The 17828-nt window shown below is 45.5% G+C and overlaps 1 protein-coding gene across 1 annotated transcript in view; it reads left to right on the top strand.

Moving 5' to 3' along the window:
• The window catches only part of LOC306735229 (neural-cadherin), a gene marked incomplete at both ends in the record, with an annotated part of 289025 nt that overhangs the window by 161532 nt on the left and 109665 nt on the right, over positions 1-17828 (top strand). Inside the window, 6 exons of the mRNA XM_079216680.1 lie at positions 1213-1881; positions 3775-3966; positions 9369-9812; positions 9925-10255; positions 11399-11492; positions 16461-16645. Of these exons, the coding sequence (XP_079072806.1) occupies positions 1213-1881; positions 3775-3966; positions 9369-9812; positions 9925-10255; positions 11399-11492; positions 16461-16645 (1915 nt within the window). The remainder of the gene's footprint in view (positions 1-1212; positions 1882-3774; positions 3967-9368; positions 9813-9924; positions 10256-11398; positions 11493-16460; positions 16646-17828) is intronic.

Here is a 17828-nt window from a genome sequence, read left to right as displayed (position 1 = left end):
AAGTGGAGCTTTTCAGTGGTTTGCGGTATATTACGGTAATAAAAAAAATAAAAAAGTGTCGCCCTTGTCTGTGGGATCAGTGGGGGAGGGGTGGAATTGACCAGCGCAGCACAGCAAGTGTTGTGTGTCGCTCTAGTTCAGCAGAACACGGCAGGCAGCGGAACAACTGCTGTAACGCCTCTCTGTTCCCGACTTGATTTACCCAAAGCACGATGACCACTTTTTTTTTCTTTTTTTTTGTTTTTTCTAAATGTTATAATAATTATAATAGTCGGCGGGCCGGATTAAAATGCCCCTCTGATCTAACCTGTCTCGTTTGTCAAAGAGGATGGAGGCGTTGGCAGCCAGTTTTACACTGGAATGGAAGATTATCAGTTGTCCTCGGCTGAGCTAGTTATCCACTGCATTACAAGCTTTAGCCTCAGCCTATTAAGAACAATACCATGCATGTACTGTCAGCCACAAGCTAGAGATAAGAAGCTGCTTTTGTCTACTTCTGTCTGAAATCAAGGGCACATTGTTGGAAACAGTCCAAGACATTCTGAGTGTTGAATCTTCATCTTGTGGAAATGGAATGTTTTGATAGGCACGGTAACAAAGAGGAACGGGGCTTTCACACCCATCATAAGACCTAAACATATACATTTGTATACAATGAGATTGGACGCTGTGTTTGGCTAACAGTGAACAGAACTACCAGTACATTGCAGCCACTCAGCCGTTGCAGACACATTAGGTGGATTTCTGCACTCTACTGACTGCACCTTTCTAGTTAACCAGAAGAGTAAAACACACTGTTTTTAACCCCTTTAAAGTAAGTCATAGTACGCCTGGTGCTCTCTTCCCTCTCTTAAGAGCATATGTCTTACTCTTGTCTTACTCTTTTAAAAGAACACAAGTTAATTTTGGCTCGACATCACTCCGCAATTACCGTGCTAAATTGAAACATCTTTGGCCAGCCCAGGGTGTAATTACTGCCGATGTGTTTAGAATGAGTGAGAAGGAGCGGACAGAAGGAGAGGAGAGGTCGGGGTTGAGGAGGATGAATCTCTGCCAGGTTTACCTATCAGAGCTTTCATACCGGCACAGAGCAGTTGTGAAGTGCCTCAAGTCAAGATATCAAGTCAGCAGTTTTTAAATAATTAAATAGTGTAAAAACTGTATTATCCTCTCATCACCCTCTCTGTCTTGGTGTGCCTTTTGATGTCGCAGGTAACGGCGTCTGACCCGGATAAGGATGCTGACCAGGAGGCCCTGCGTTACTCTCTCCACGGCCAGGGTGCAGAGAGCGAATTCATAATTGATGAGGTCACAGGCAAGATCTACGCCCAGCGGACCCTGGACCGCGAGGAGCGCGCCGTGTGGCGTTTCGTCGTCTTGGCCACGGACGAGGGTGGCGAAGGTCTGACGGGCTTCACCGACATCATCATCAATGTGTGGGACATCAATGACAATGCGCCCGTCTTCACCTGTGCCCCCAGCTGCCACGGAGACGTTGCCGAGAACTCGGTCGTGGGGACGTCTGTGATGGAGATGACAGCCACCGACCTGGATGACTTGGCTGTGGGGCAGAACGCCGTGCTCTCTTACAGGATTATGGGAAGTTTAGATACCACTAACATCGAGGTGGGAGGAGTGCCTACCTTCTCGGAAATGTTCACTATCAACCCCACCTCAGGGACCATCTCTGTGGCCATGAGCGGTCTGGACAGGGAGCAGGTCGAGTCTTACCTCCTGGTTGTGGAGGCGAGAGACGGGGTAGGGATGACGGGAACGGGAACTGCGACCATACAAATTAAGGATGTGAACGATCATGCTCCAAGATTCATTGATCACTCCTGCCTGGCAAGGATCTCCGAGAATGCAGAGCCCAATGCAGAGGTAGGTTGGAGGGAGCTTCCAAGTTAATGAGGCACTAGTTGTATTCACCTTTTTAATAGAGCTATTAGAAACATATTCTCAAATGTATTTTAAGTGAACTCTGCAAATGTAAACATATCATTTGTTGGTGAATAATGCTATACTTCATCATCCAATATCTCCCAAAAAGACAATACACAACAGTGTAAAAAAAAACATCAAAGTATAAGTCAGCAGTCTGTCTTAAACTCAGAAATGCTTCCTATTTACAACAAGTGTAGCACTTCTGAGTAAAATACTTCAGTTTGGAAACTTTTAGGGTGTTATATCGTTGATTTTGATTTTAGCATATTTTTGGATCCACTTTAAGAATGAAAACAATGGCAACATCTGATGTATAATCAATACTGAGTGCACCTATTTAATTATAATGTTTTCCAGAAAAAAATACTGCCCAGTTTGTTCATTACTGATGCACATGCCCGAGTGGGTTCAACAGAAAGTTCCACATCAGCTGCAGCCATCTTGGTTGTCTGCGCTCCACTGTGTGGTCTTTGTCTCAAACACCTTTGTTCATGAGATACATGGGTGGGGTTGGCCCGGCAGATCTCAAGTTGTTGCAGACCTGTCCAAAGCGGAGAGGGACCAGATGATCTGCCAAAGCAAATTAAAGCTTTTGGCCCATAAAGCATTTTCCCAATGGACTACCATCACAAAGAGTTGCAGAACTACTGACCTGGAACTGTAAATAGATAGGCAACACAACGCAGAAGAAAACTCAATTTGTGATTATGTGATCGGCGAGCAACATGGACTCAAGTGACGGGTTGCCATCTTTCAGTCAAGTATCCAGTTCTTTCAATACATACTGTACATAGTCAAACTGCTTACCTCTCTTCACTACAGCAATTCAACAAATCCAGCGTTTGCCTTCTGCAAGAATTCAATAGTTACAAGGACATTTTACAGGGGAAATTTAGTGAAGAGTGTAATATTACATCTCACTGCAGTGCTAACCTGTAACGGAGCTAAGATGCTGTGGCAGAGCTCAGTACTACAAAAACGACCAACGATGTCCTCACTGTGCTCTTGACAAAACCCCTCCCCTCCTTTTGTTCACTCACTCCACAACGTAAAACATACAATTCATGAGATTTTGTTTTTGTGTTTGTTTGTGCCACTGGCCAGTAGGTGTCCGTGTCCATTACTAAGGAAACATGACTCTTGGTTCGGAGTTAGCTGTGGAGTAGGGTGGCTGGCAGTTTAGGCTCATGATAAGTCTGCTTTCGACTAATCTGATCCACATACCAGTCTAAAATATATTTGTGTAACCAGCTCAACAGCAGTAAATATTGGACTTTTCATTCATCAGGTAACCAGTACTCCAATACTATTCAATTCAATTCAGTTTATTTTATACAGCCCAACATCACAAATACAAGCCTCGGAGGGCTTTACAATCTGTACACATGACATCCCTATCCCGGGACCTCACATCGGATCAGGAAAAACTCCCCCAATAAAGATAGTAAAAACCCTTTCACAGGGAAAAAAGGGGATGAAACCTGAGGGAGAGCAACAGAGGAGGATCCCTCTCCCCGGATGGACAGAAGCAATAGATGTCATGTACTACAGTGGGATACACATTTTGCTCTATGTCTGCTGGTTGGGTGACAAAGCCATTGTTTTTTGCGTGTTAGTTATAACAACTTGATAGTCTTGAGATTTACATAATTGTGTTTAATCTATAGCAGAATATTGTCATAGTACAAGCTGATAGCAAATATAAAGCATGTTGTCTCCTCTGTTTGAAACTCTGCACATTAATGATTCCAATCAATGTATCAAAAATGTAAGAAGCCAACAATCCCAAATGAGATGCCTCACTCACATGATATTATTGCTTGTTCTAAGGTCCTGGAGCTCATGGCAGAGGACAGAGACACTGGAGAAAATGCCCAGCTGACCTTTAGTGTTGTGGCTGGAGACCAAGAGCAGAAGTTCTACATGGTCAGTCACAAGCAGGAGCAGCGCGGCACCCTGAGGTTGAAGAAACGTCTGGACTATGAACGACACAGCGAGCAAAGGTTTAACCTTACACTGAAGGTACGTGGAAGCTGTTCCAAAAATCCCACTCACACGATTGAAGGTTACTTTGATTCAGCCTCCTAATCTCTCTCTCTCTCTAAGTGAAGGGTGTAATGTTGCACGGTATACCGATACTACAAAGGTACCGCGGTACCCATACGTTAAAAACGATACGATTTTGCATAGTTTAAGTATCGATACTTCCTCAAAATAGCGCACTTCCTTGAAACTGCTCCACTCGTCTCTGTCAAGCTCTCTGCATGCATTGACTGCATGGAGACGGAGCTCAAGCAGGCATGGCTGCAGGAGGCGAGGCTGCAGGAGGCGGGGCTGCAGGAGGCGGGGCTGCAGGAGGCGGGGCTGCCCCACGCTCACACAGCAGCACTCACAGAGACATCGGGGGAGACATGTCCTCGAGTTCAGGAGCTTTTGCCAACCGTCTAACACAGAGACCCGTCTGCAAAACGTGTTCTATTTCATCCTTACTGACCACCAGAGGCAGTGTTTTCACACTGGATATGAAGAGAGCGCTGCACTCCCCTCTCCTAGACAGACTGTGCCCGACCTATTGCCACTCGACCGGTTCCCCACTAGGTCAGTGTCTCGCTGAAGCTTACTGGAGGAAACCGAGGAACACAGTTGCTGGACTAGTGAAGAGAGCGCTGCGCTCCCCTCTCCTAGACAGACTATGCCTGACCTGTTGCCACATGACAGTGCTTCCTTCTTTTCTTTTCCTTACCACTAGCTCGGTGCTCTAGAAGAGGCGCTGGAGCTACTGGTAGAACATTGAGTCACGGTCATGTTTAACCTTGCCGGCTGTGGGACCTGTTTGGCTCCCCTCCAGCCTGAAGATGGCCATGAACTTTGCCCCTCCTGTCTAGGCCTCGGGCACCTAAGGGAGGGTCTCTCGGCGGACCCATGCATGAACCTTACGCATTATGCCTTACGCAGTGAGGGTCGCTAGATTGGCTGAGGTGGAACGCCTGATGGGTGGGTGGGGGAGCCACCCGTCGAGCCTACTATTGCGTCTCTCATAGTTTCCCCTGAGGAGACTCTGAGGCCGGACGCCAGGTGTCCTCGACTCCAATGTCGGATCACGGACGACCTGCTTTGCCAATTTTACAACATGGCAGCACGCATGGGCCGTATTGGCAATTCCCTCTCTCTTTGCTACCTTCGACACTACTGCCACCAGCCTCAGTGACGCTTCACTGCAGGCGTTTGCACTCATGTCAAGGGAACTCGGGCGCATGATGTCGACCCTGGTTCAGACCCGCCGCCAGGTTTGGCTGGCGCAGTCACCCCTGTCAGAGGCATGTAGGCGGACCCTCCGTACTGTCCCAGTCGAACCCGGGGAGCTTTTCGGCTCAGCTGCTCTGCAGGCGCTTCAGCGAACTGTGCAGGCCGTTCAGACCAGGCAGCAGTTCTCCGGCCTTCGCCGAGACATGCCCGCACCCCGCGGACCTAGAGAGTCCACGGCGGCCCCCCGGGGCCATTTTCGGCCCCCAGCTTACCCCAGTAGCCACCAGCGGCCTCAGCGCCCTGCTGAGAGGCCGGTCCGCACCCAACGCGGCTCTACCCGCGTGCCCCCCAGGCAATTTCCCGAGACGGGGGACTAGCAGTCACCCCCCCCAGAGCCTTTAGGGGCAGGGGGGGCAGGGACTGAGGTCCCGGGGCCGGCAGTCGGCTATTTCTCCCAGCAGCATGTCAGCTACTGGGTAGCTCACGCTCCAGACCCCTGGGTGGTTTCCACCCTAACCCAGGGGTACAAGCTTCAATTCCGACGCCAGCCCCCAGCTTTCAGCCGGGTCAAGATGACCACCATCACAGACCCGGCAAAGTCCCTAGCCCTGAGCCAGGAGTTAGCCGTGCTCCTGACCAAGGGTACAATCAAGGTGGTGGGACCCCGGTCACAGGCCAGGGGGTTCTACTCAACTTACTTCCTCCTAAAGAAGAAGAACGGCGGACTGCGCCCAGTCCTAGATCTGAGGGGACTAAACAAGTTCCTGAGGGTCTTACCATTTCACATGCTGAGCACAGCAGACGTCCTTCGTGCCATCTCCAAGGGAGACTGGTGCACGTCGGTCGACTTAAAGGACGCCTATTTTCACGTCCCCATTGTACCTCATCACAGACAGTTCCTTCGTTTTGCCTTCCAAGGCCGTTGTTTTCAGTTCAGGGTGCTTCCATTCGGACTCTCCCTCTCCCCACGAGTGTTCACGAGATGTGTCGCTGCTGCCCTTCTCCCCCTTGCAGGGCATAAGGAGATTGCCGTACCTGGACGATTGGCTGATCTGTGCGCCATCCCGGGCTCAGGCTGCACAGGACACCGCTCGCCTTCTCTCTCATGTGGCCCTGTGGGGCTTCAGGGTAAACATGGAGAAGAGTTCTCTGAGCCCTTTTCAGAGCACAACCTTCATCGGTCTAGCTCTGGACGCGGCCACTATGAGAGCCTGTCCGTCGCCCCAGCGTGTGGACAGCATCCTCCGCAGCCTCCCCCTCTTCCGAGGGGGCAAGCGGTTGCCCTACGTCCTCTTTCTTCTTCTTAGGCAAATTGACAGCTGCCTCAGCTGTCGTTCCCTTGGGCTTGCTGTCACTGTGCCCCTTGCAGAGATGGCTGAACAGCCTTCACTTGGATGTTGAGTGCCACAGGCACAGGACAGTAAGAGTGTCACAGCAGTGCCTCCGAGCTCTATTCCCGTGGAGGGAGAGAGCATACCTGTCAGGAGGCGTTCCCATGGGCGTGATCCCATCCCGTCAGGAGGTCGTCACGACAGATGCCTGCCTCTCAGGGTGGGGTGCAGTGTGGCAGAGCAGGACTGCTCGGGGGCAGTACAGCTACAGACTGTGCACCTAGCGCTCAGACATTTTCTTCCACATTTGAGAGGAGAACATGTACTTGTTCGGTCGGATAATACTTTGACCGTGTTCCACATAAACCATCAAGGGGGCACCAGGTCTGCAGGATTGCTACGGACCATTCTACCAGGAGTGTCTCCACGTCATGGGCAACCCTGAGAGGTGTGTCCATGGAGGATATATGTGCGGCGGCCTCGTGGGCATCACCGAGCACATTTACCAGATACTACAGAGTGAACGTTGCCAACCCTCACCCATTGGGTGCGGTTCTTCGTCCACATTCCTCTGCCTGAGTCAGACGAGGTAGGTTCCTGTACATTCCTCGTGACTTTGTTGGTATAAGTCATCCAGTGTGAAAACACTGCCTCTGGCGGTCAGTAAGGATGAAATAGAACAAAAGTTACGAAGGTAACTATGGTTCTATGAATCCTGGATGACCGCCAGAGTTCTTGGTCACTCGGAATCTCTTGGTTTCGACATGATCTCAGGATGAGGCCGGAAGTTATACCCGGCTGGGGACTCATCCGAGGTCACACGTGACATTTTTGGTATACCAGTGTGAAAACACTGCCTCTGGCGGTCATCCAGGATTCATAGAACCGTAGTTACCTTCGTAACTTTCGTTTCATAGCCACACAGACACACGTCGAACATGGCAAAGCACCTTTCAGGCAGGCATCCCGCATTTTTCAAAGAGTTCAACGAACGACAGGTATTGTGATTATAAACATGAAAACCCCAAGCTCACCATATACAGCCTAACAGAGTAGCCTCAGCCTAGTTTGATGACAAGCATATATGATCATGAGGTCAGAATGCACACTAAAGTGTCCAAATGAAACACAATTGATGCAAACTGGCGACATGAGGGTGGATCTTGAGCTAATTATTTTTAGTTAAGGAAACATTACTTCCATGAATTGAAATAAAATATGAAGTGAAAATATCAAACTCACTAAATAGTAAATAGTTGTAATAAGTGCATCAAGTGTGAATGTTCACAATTCTGCCAGACAGCATAGAGAGACTGGCTGTCTCATTGTTCCCATAGTGTAATTGCATTGTATTGGTGAAAGGTATGTGGTGGCATGTTTGTCATTGTTGTTTTTCAATAAAGGGGATAAATTACCCTTGAATTATGTGTTCATCTTTAATGTATCCATCCCAGCCTTAGGTTTAGTTTTTTTCCACCTCAAACACACATCTGTAAAATTATGTAACTCTACAATGTCTCATGCTTATGGAAATAACTATGTAGTCATCTGGTCAGATATGGACAACAGGCCTACATAGCCGTTTATAATCAATACTATGATGGCACCATGTAGTTTTCATTAATATCTTGCTGTAGGCTAATACTAATATTAATGCCATTTGTTAAGAGTTCAAAAAGCTGGGCAGGAACAAGCTGGTAAAAAAGGGAACCATATAGACATTTTATGTATTACTATTATAGATGAATATACCAGTACTGTATTGTATTCTGGTATCGAATCGAAAGAATCGAGTATCGTGATATTTATGGCAGGTATCGTATCAAAGTCATAATTTTGGTATTGTGACAACCCTAGAAGGGTGTTTAGCAAGGGAGAATTGAGAAACAGAGTCTGACAGAAGCCGGATGATGAACAGTACCTGATGTTGAAGTGCTGACAATATGGAGAAGCTGTTAGTGGGCCAGTTGGAAGTTTGGATGCATTCACAAACAATGTGTTCCTGGAAAGTTTTGAGAGTAGTTGAAACTGATGGGAAAACATTGAAAAACTGTTTTGGGAAATTTCGTATGCATTGATCTCAAAGTTTTTCCTGTAGTGAGCACAAATCAACCTCTGCCTCTGTCAACAGCGACAACAAATACTGTCTCGGTGAAGAGAACTATAAAGTCAGCCACAGAAGACAGGCACAGGAGGTGTCATCTGTCGGCTACAGACAGGAACATTAAAGCTCCAAAAGGGAACTTTTTATATGGGTGGCAGTGAGAGGTAGCTGTTGGAAAATAACTAGAAATTCTATTGGGTGATACAAAAAAATCAGCTTCGGCACAATCATACACATATATGTATGGATGGTGTAATATTGCTTTCTAGCCAAATATTTAATGCATAAAACAATACAAAATATGTCCTAAAATGAGGGTGATCACTATTGTTCGTGTGCAAAATCATGGATATGTTGGGACAACAATTATAATGCATTACAAACATAACTAGAAGGGCACTCAGAGATTGCGGATCTCGTGCAATGTCAATGAAAGTGAGATTGTGTGATTTGGATCTGCATCAAAATTGAGTTGGTTCTTCACTGGCCCATGCTATATGCTTCCATCAAGTTTCATGGAAATATGGCCCACTGTTTTTTAGTAATTTGAATCTAATTCTGACAAACAGACAAACAAACCAAACCAAAGACCTTCTCGGTGGAGGTAAATACTGCTGCGGTGCCTTGGAAACATTGCAGAGCAGCCTGATAATATTTGACTGATAAGATGGATGTCTATGCATTTGAATCTTGTCCATACTGCATTGTATGACATGTGAGACTAAATGAGGTTCCGGTTTTAGGTTGAGGACCTGGACTTCTCCAGCCTTCTGCACTGTGTGGTGGAGGTAGAGGACTATAACGACCATGCTCCTGTCTTCATTCCACACCTCCTGGCTCTTGCCCCGCTACCTGAAGACATCACCGTAGGAACCAGTGTGGCGCGTTTGGTGGCTAGCGACTCCGATTCAGGCCAGAACCGCGACATGACCTATAGCCTAACGGAGGACTCCGATCCCGATGGGCTGTTCACCATTGACCAGTCCGGTGTGCTCTCTGTGGCTCGGCTTCTGGATCGGGAGAGGATATCGCAGCATTACCTGGTTGTCATTGCGACTGATCATGGGGTTCCACCTCTAACAGGCAGCGCCACAGTCCAGCTGCCGCTGTTGGATGTAAATGATAACGGACCGGAGTTTGAGGCAGCATACTCCCCAATTGTCTTGGAAAATGTGCCCGGACCACAGGTACGTAGGTTTGACTGGGTTTCATCTAAATTGTTTACCATTGGTGGTGTGGATGGAAAAAAAGTTGAAGCTTAGCAAACCACAACCCCTTTTGTCCTCCCTTCTTGTTTAGGTTGTAAGGTTGAACCAAACATCAACCCTCCTCCGAGCTGTGGACCGGGACTCTTCAGAGAATGGCTCGCCCTTCCACTTCACCGTCTCTTCCGAGTATCGCCACAGCAACGATTTCTATCTCCAGGACAACCTCAATGGCACGGCGACACTCACAGCCCTGAGGATGTTTGACCGCGAGCGGCAGAAAGAGTTCCTCATTCCCATTATCATGAGCGACAGCGGCCATCCAGTCAAAACAGTGACCAGCACCCTGACAGTTACCATCGGCGACCAAAACGACCACGCACATGTGGCGGGGGAGAAGACAATTTTCATCAATAGTCACAGAGGTGAGTGGGTAAAGTGATGAAGACCAGTTGGATACATGTCCCTACGTCCAGAGCTTCATTTACTTTTTAAAGCACATTTGTAACTTTGATGATAACTGTAGTTCTCCGACTCTGTAGGTGAAACTGATATCGCCAGCCAATCATTCCCAATCAGTGTGCAGTAATTAACGCACACAGTCTCACATCATTTTTATTGTGTTATTCACCATCGCCTCAGTCCACCCGCTGTCACCACATTACCATTGTCTGCATGATCCCTGTTTAGTCAGCATGACTCCCATGGTGTGATTCTAAGGGTCACAAGGGCCAGCCATTGCTGGATTTGACATGCAATTAACCACAGCTATAATCTGTATTCTTCTTGAGCCGTCCTCAGAAACCATCAGACGATTTAGCCTCTGGGGACAAAGGACAATACTTCCATTCTAGCCAATGGATGTCCAGGTCCTGTGCGCCGGCCATTTTTCACATCCATAGCTTTTGTTTATATTCATACTGCTAAACTTATTGAAAAAAATAGCAAATTATCAGATTTTGCCATTGCAAGGGAACAAAAATGTGTTTTGGTGGAGTTTAACTTGTTCTTCCGTTTCTATCAACAAAGGACAACAGGCTAAAATGCAGCATGTCAAGCTCTGCCTTTACATTTTCAAGGGTACCCTCAGAAGAATTCCCATGTGGTTCAGAGAGTGACGTGTTGGAAGAGAGAGCGAAAGCAACAACTGTTCTTTCTACATGATTATAATCATTGTGCATTCACATCATTTACTGTTTTGCATTTCCCTTTTCTGGAAGGTATTTGTGAATGTGGCCTATATATACTGTGTGTGTGTGTGTGTGTGTGTGTGTGTGTGTGTGTGTGTGCATTGAATTCCTTGTTGCTACTGTGTGTGTGTCCTTGGGATACTATATACTGTGTCTATTGGAATGATTATCAGTCGTATGGTATTACAGGCAAAACACACACACAGTACAGACTGAAATGCATGTTCATGGAGATACACATGCTGACATACACACCTATTCCTACCCGAAAGTCAAGGCCAGTGCGGAGTATTATATTTGATCCAGAAACGGTCATGCACTGAGTTATTGGTAAATTAAAACAGTAAACTGATGAACCAGTGTGTTTTCTCCTATCAGGTCGTATGCCAACAACGGTGCTGGGTAAGGTCTACTCTCCTGACCCTGATGACTGGGACAACAAGACGTACGTCTTTGAAGGACACGTGCCAAGGTAAATAATGCGTGACTCTTTGTGAGTCTGGATCTTTCACATTTTAGACCTATGACAGAGGAGAGGGAATGAAAGTGTTGTGTAATGATACGTGATGGACCTGTCCTACTTGGGATGTTACACTTTGTCAGGACGACCTAATGGGGATTGCTGTGGGAACACATTACTTTCATGCCCTGAGCCGTTGTACGTTTCCCTGCTAATCTTGCAGCACACTGAGTCTGCATAATACGTTTTGTAGTTTGATTGATTCATACATTTAAATAATGCAAAGCAACAACACCCCCGAGTGAAGTATCTCTCCGGAAGACAGTGGCCAGATGTTTTTTTGCACTGTGATCAATTCTGGAGACTCATGTACGAAATAAATCCGTCACACTTTGCAGAATTCAAGCAGCTGCGTTTTGCTGCTATTATATTCCTTTTTTTTTCTGCTGGCTCCCAATATCTTTTTTGTATTTGTCACGAACTCGTTGGTTCCTTAGCAGAAGTGTGAAATCGGTTGGATGGACAGTTGTTGAGAACATCAAAAGGACAGGCATACATAGACAGAGACTCATTCCATTAAAGTTAGATGTCTCAATTCAGTTTTCTTTTTAAAAACAGGCCTAATTTATTGTTGTCACTGTGGTCAGTAATCAGCTACCAAGTCGCATCCCTGATGTTTTAATAAAGCTAAAACTTCCTTAAGTCAGCAAGATAATTCTGTAGTATCAATTATTTTCTAGATTTTTTACCACCCTTACCTCCATCACCCCACCATGTTGTCAAATTTTCCTCCATAGGTTGGTTCCTATGTTTCCCTCTTTTGCTGATTTGTCCAGTTCCCTGCTTTAGGATGCAGGGGCTCTAGCCTGTTTCTAAAAAAACACCCACCTCGAGATGTCCCTCTGCCACTACGAGCAGATATATTTTTCACTTTTCAGATCCGCTCACACAAGTACCAAAAATCTCATCCAGTGACACTTCATCACCCCACAACATCTTAAGTCTTCAGTCCAAACTGAGCTGAACTTCTCTCTCTCTCGAAGTCAAAGTAATCTAATCTTCCTGGGGTCCACAGAAAGGACAAAATACATACAAAAACATGCAAAACATAACGTGAAATAAACAGTTAAAAATAATACAAACAGAACAAAAATAAAAATAGTACAGTCAGATACCTAGTGCAATTCAACCATAACTTATACAAGAAAATCAGATGACTAAAAAGCAAAGGAAAACGTTAAGTGATTGATGTCCTGAGGTGCGCCTTTAATTGTTTTTTGAATGACTGTTTGTTTGAGGAGGTTTGTTCTTGGGGTTGGAGGTATTAAGTGACCTGAGCTAGCGTTCCTTGTGAGATGGTTGTGTCTATTAAATGTATATTGTAATTGATTTAAGAAATATTCAGTTGTCTGATAAAATACGACCTTTCTGAAAAACGTGAGGCTATAGTGAAGTAGAGTTTCTACTGAGAACCATGACAGGCGAGAGTGCATATATGCTATATTAGTTATAATTGAACACTGGAGTGCTAATCTGGCAGCTCGGTTTTGAACGATTTGTAGTTTGTTTATGTCCTTCTTAGCAGCTACTGACCATATGAGTGGACAGTATAGCAGGTGACAAAAGACTAGGGAGTGTAACACCTGACAAACAATTGAGAGAGTTAAATAAGTAAAGCACTTTCTGGTCATAGCTATGCCCCTGCCCATTCTGGTAACAATGCCATCAATGTGCTCAGACCACGACAACTGTTCATCCAACACTACACCCAGTAGTTTGGACTTCCTGACCTGTTCAATTGCTGAACCTGACATTGACAGATGAAGCTGTGTGTCACCATTAAGTATGTTCCTTGAGCCAAACACAATACATTTAGTTTTGGAAATGTTCAGGGCTAATTTGTTAAGTTTCACCCAATCAGACACTCTCTCCAGATCCTGATTAAGAATGGTTGCGAGTTCTAGTTTGCTTGAAGCCTGGCTGTACAGTGTTGTGTCATCCGCATACATTACCATGTTGGAATTCTTAATTAATAAAGGGAGATCATTTGTAAAAATGGAAAAGAGTAAAGGGCCTAAGCAACTTCCTTGTGGAACTCCACAGCTAACGTAACTACAGTCTGATAAACTGCCATTATAAAAGACTCTTTGCGATCTCTCAGAAAGAAAGTAAAAATGGTCTTTTAGTAAAACCTGAAATTAAGTGCTATACATTAGACATAATTTACCCACCACACACAGCATATGCTGTAAAATTAATTAATGTGTCCTTCTAAGTGGTTTATTATTTGATTTGCCAAGGTTCTGCCTTGGATCTCTTCTATAATCCAACTTGAATGAGCTAATTTGCTGTACAAGGGGAGCATGGAGACGAGGACCAAGTGAAATTGCTTCCTTGCATGTCTTTGTGCCTATTAGTCAGTCTCATTTTTCCCTGCGTCTTTCTCTCTCTCACTTTCTATTATTGTCCCAGGGGGGTATTGCTTTACATCTGAAAACAGAGTAAACACCAGCACACGCTCAGTAGAACACATGGCTGAGGGGATGAAAGAGTATATGTGTCGGTCTGTCTTCATCTTGGAACGGGCCCTGAAGGCAGCCGGACAGCTAAAGGGTGTTGAGTCTCTGTTGAGTTTTTTACAGCATATCACATAACTTTAAAACATCTGCTTCAGTCGTTTATACGTATCTTTACAAAATCCCCGCGGACAATAGCGGCAAATTTTTGTGACTGCGCAGATTTGTATTCAGACTTGTCCGCGCGGCCATTATGCTACAAGTGCTACGGTAGCGATCTACTGAGCCTTATTGCCTATTAAGGGCCCAGTACTTCCTTCATTGGCATTGAATGTTGCCATTAGAGTAGAAAAGTCGAATATTGATGCAATTCTTAGTGACACTTTGCTGCTATCTTATAATTAGTGCCCGAGCATCGACCAGCGTCAAAGACCCTATCGACACTGAAGGAATAATTATTATTCTCTCAAATTGGTTCCCTTTTGTACGGTCTTAACATGCTCAAAATGTTGTGCAACTTGTCAGAACCCAAGAGGAAGTCAGCCATTTAATGCCATTTCAGCCCATTTCTAGCCTTTTTCCTGTCCTAAGGATGTAGACTCCATTTCCCACCCCCTACACATAAGCCCCGCCCTCTTTCACAACTCAGAAACTGTTTGTTATAGGCTATATCCGCCCTTTAAACTTTAGCCCCCCCCCCCACCATAACACATGAACCATGTCCTAGACACTTTTGGGAGGCATCCTTTCACATTATTACAGAGTACCCTCACTGTCCTCTATGTGAAGCCACGGCCTCTTTCATAACACATGAGCCTCTAGTCGTAAACTCTTGTGGGAGGTATCATTTCGCTCAGCAGTGAGGTCCTGTTTCATCGATGTGGGTTATCACTGTAGCGCCGCCCTCTTTCATAACTCATGAGCCGTTCGTCGGAGACTCTTGGGGAATTAATTATTGCACCTGAATTCCTGTTGTGTTGTGCCTGGGCGCTTCCGTTGCTACCTCTGATGCTCAGGATGGTGCGAGGGCCCAATCACCACTGCTTGCAGCTTTGATGATTGCATTTTTAATTAAAGATCTATAAACACTAGCAGAGCCCTCCCACAGCGCTATGAGTTGTACGTCACATCCCAGCAGATGCACACACGAGAAATTTGCACATCGCACACAACCAAGGATGAGCCCACAATATGAGCCCCATGAAAAAGGGTCCTTGTCCATAATTATGTTTCAAGTCTAAATTTTTAGAGGACTGCATGCACTGCTCTGACAACAACACTGGACACACACAGTGGAGCCTCTGAGTAATATGAGTTGTATTGTATAATGCTGGGTACGATTGACTCTGGACTTATAGCAGATAAGCAAGCAGTCATACTGAGGATTTCTTTCCACTTAGCCGGTTTCCATGCCGACCTCTGATGGGCAAATAACTGAAATTACTGGTCTCTGCAGACTCACTGATACGTCGGAAATTGCCTAATCAGTACCACACCAGCGGTTTCCTACAGATTCAGCAGCTTGACCCTCTCCGGCTCCAAGACATTTGAAAATAACTAAAGCTGGGCGATGCAGCAGTTGCAATATTCACCATTATGAAATTGGATGCTGCAAACACACCAGCCAGTCCGTGATCCAGCCCTCTTTGGACGTGCAGTAGCCAGGAGATCGGCACATGAGGCGGCAACCTTCATGACCTTCATGACCGTTGTAAGAGCCATTTTGTGGTGTTTGATTTATGTTGGACCTCCCACCACTGGGTGGCGTAAGGCCGACTTCAACTGAGTCAACCCTATATGATTAGGAGTGGCATTAGGGCAGGGGTTGCTCGTTTTGGGAAGGCAAATAGTTTTTTGACCGTTACACAACTGGTGACAATACGGTAACCGAGAGATATAAATGTTTATGGTTTATTTTATGATTTAAGTATATGCACCTAGGTTGTGCCGACATTGTTTATGATTTTGTTTTCTATAAATACACGCAATGGATCAATAAACAAAATTAGACATAATTAAACAAAATTACACAAAATTACACTTGGACATTGTCATCAATAAAACGCGTCAGAATAATATCAAAGTAGTGCCTTAGGGTCAAATAGGCAACGGGGGCACTACAACCGTATTATTAAATACTTCTTATTGGGTGGAAGGGTGCAATTTAAGTCATTGCGCTAAAGTGGATGCAGGGGTTAGTCACTCATTTTTGTTGGCTCTCTGAACACGTAAAAGGCCATTTTTGATGTGTCTCTCACAAGGGTGAGATTCAGATTCCAACAACTGTATTCATCCCAAGAAGGGCAGTTCATTTGAAGCTTTGGCCAGTCGATTAAGCTTCAAAACTCTTTGGCGAGAGGTTGAACCTATTCATCTCTGCACAGGGCTTGGCTTGTATGATTTAGAACATTTAAATGTACTTTAAAAAAGTAAGGGTGTCTGTGTGTTTGTTCTTTCCCCTCAGTTACTTTATCCTGAACAAGCGAACAGGCTTCCTGATCATCAAAGAAAACGCCCCGCCCGACATCTATCAGTTCCAGGTCCGTGTGTCCGATGGAGTGTGGCCAGATGCCGTCTCTACTGTCACTGTGCACGTGAGGGAGCTTCGTGACGAGGCCATCTACAACTCAGGGTCTCTCCGCCTGGCAGGTAAGATTGACTCGCAAGAGACTAGCTCAAACACACACACACACACACACACACACACACACACACACACACAAAGCCCGGCTCTGGTCAGAAATGCTCTAAGGTGTCGCACTTGAATGTCCTGCTTGACCTCTGACCCCTTTCTATTTGATGCTGTGTGTGGTTTTGGTCTGGCGTTCATGCAGTGCCCTGCACACAGGGTGTCCCACAGCTGCCGAGTGTGATGTTATCACATCAGCTGTGTGTTATCATGTGACTGACGTTTGAGTTGCTGTCCTTGACCTGAGCTAACTAGATTGGCTGAGGAAGATCTTGAGATGCAGTTGAAAGCTCCAGAGAAAGCTCGTCAGTGGACCTTCTGTTAAGGTTAAATACCTTTGACCACACATGTCTTCATTTCTGGTTTATTGATGGTATTCTAATGTATTCATAATATATGCAACATATGTTTTTACTACAGTCCAGCAATCCTTTAGTAAATGTCTGTATGTTTTCTGCTTCCGCGCTGCGACAGCTTTGGCCAGTGGCATTCTCGTGAGACCTCGGGAATTTCTTTTGCACTCAAGGATGAACCGGTTAGAATTTTGTGGCCAAAGGTCAACTGCAGCTTCGCAAAATATGTTTTTTGTTATAACTCAAGAATCCATAGAGTAAAATGATGAAGTGATGACATTTTTGGACAGACATGGACGTGGACTGCAACTTGACTGGTTGGCAGAATGCTTTTGGTCTGTTTTTTCGTTCTTATTTTATTCGCACAACGGCACTCGTACTTCCTGTCTTGAGTGGATTCAGCGAAAAACGGATATGTATTCAGAATGCTGTAAACAACTATTCATGTATAGTTCAAAGTGTTGCACAGGAGTTTAATAACTTACTCTGAGACTCTCCTTCCTCCTCAGGAAGACAAACGCTGTCCTGATACTTCCAGGTCCACAAAAAAGAGCTGCCCTTCACTTCCAGATTCCAGTTGAGCTTTGGGCTCTTTCATGTCCTTTGTATTACATTTATTTGATATTCATGTCAAAGTGCTTGGCCCCGTTATGCTATTACAGCAACAGGTAGGACCTAAAGCAAAACCAATTAATGATGAGCTGATAAAAGTCAATATAGAAAGAAGAAGCTGTGCTGAGTGTACTGCTGACAAGGGAGTTGTTGGGCAATGTGGTCATTATTTGCGAAC

The sequence above is a fragment of the Taurulus bubalis genome, assembly GCF_910589615.1.
Source record: "Taurulus bubalis genome assembly, chromosome: 4".
Lineage (NCBI taxonomy): Eukaryota > Metazoa > Chordata > Actinopteri > Perciformes > Cottidae > Taurulus > Taurulus bubalis.
This window is presented reverse-complemented; position numbering and strand designations above follow the sequence as displayed.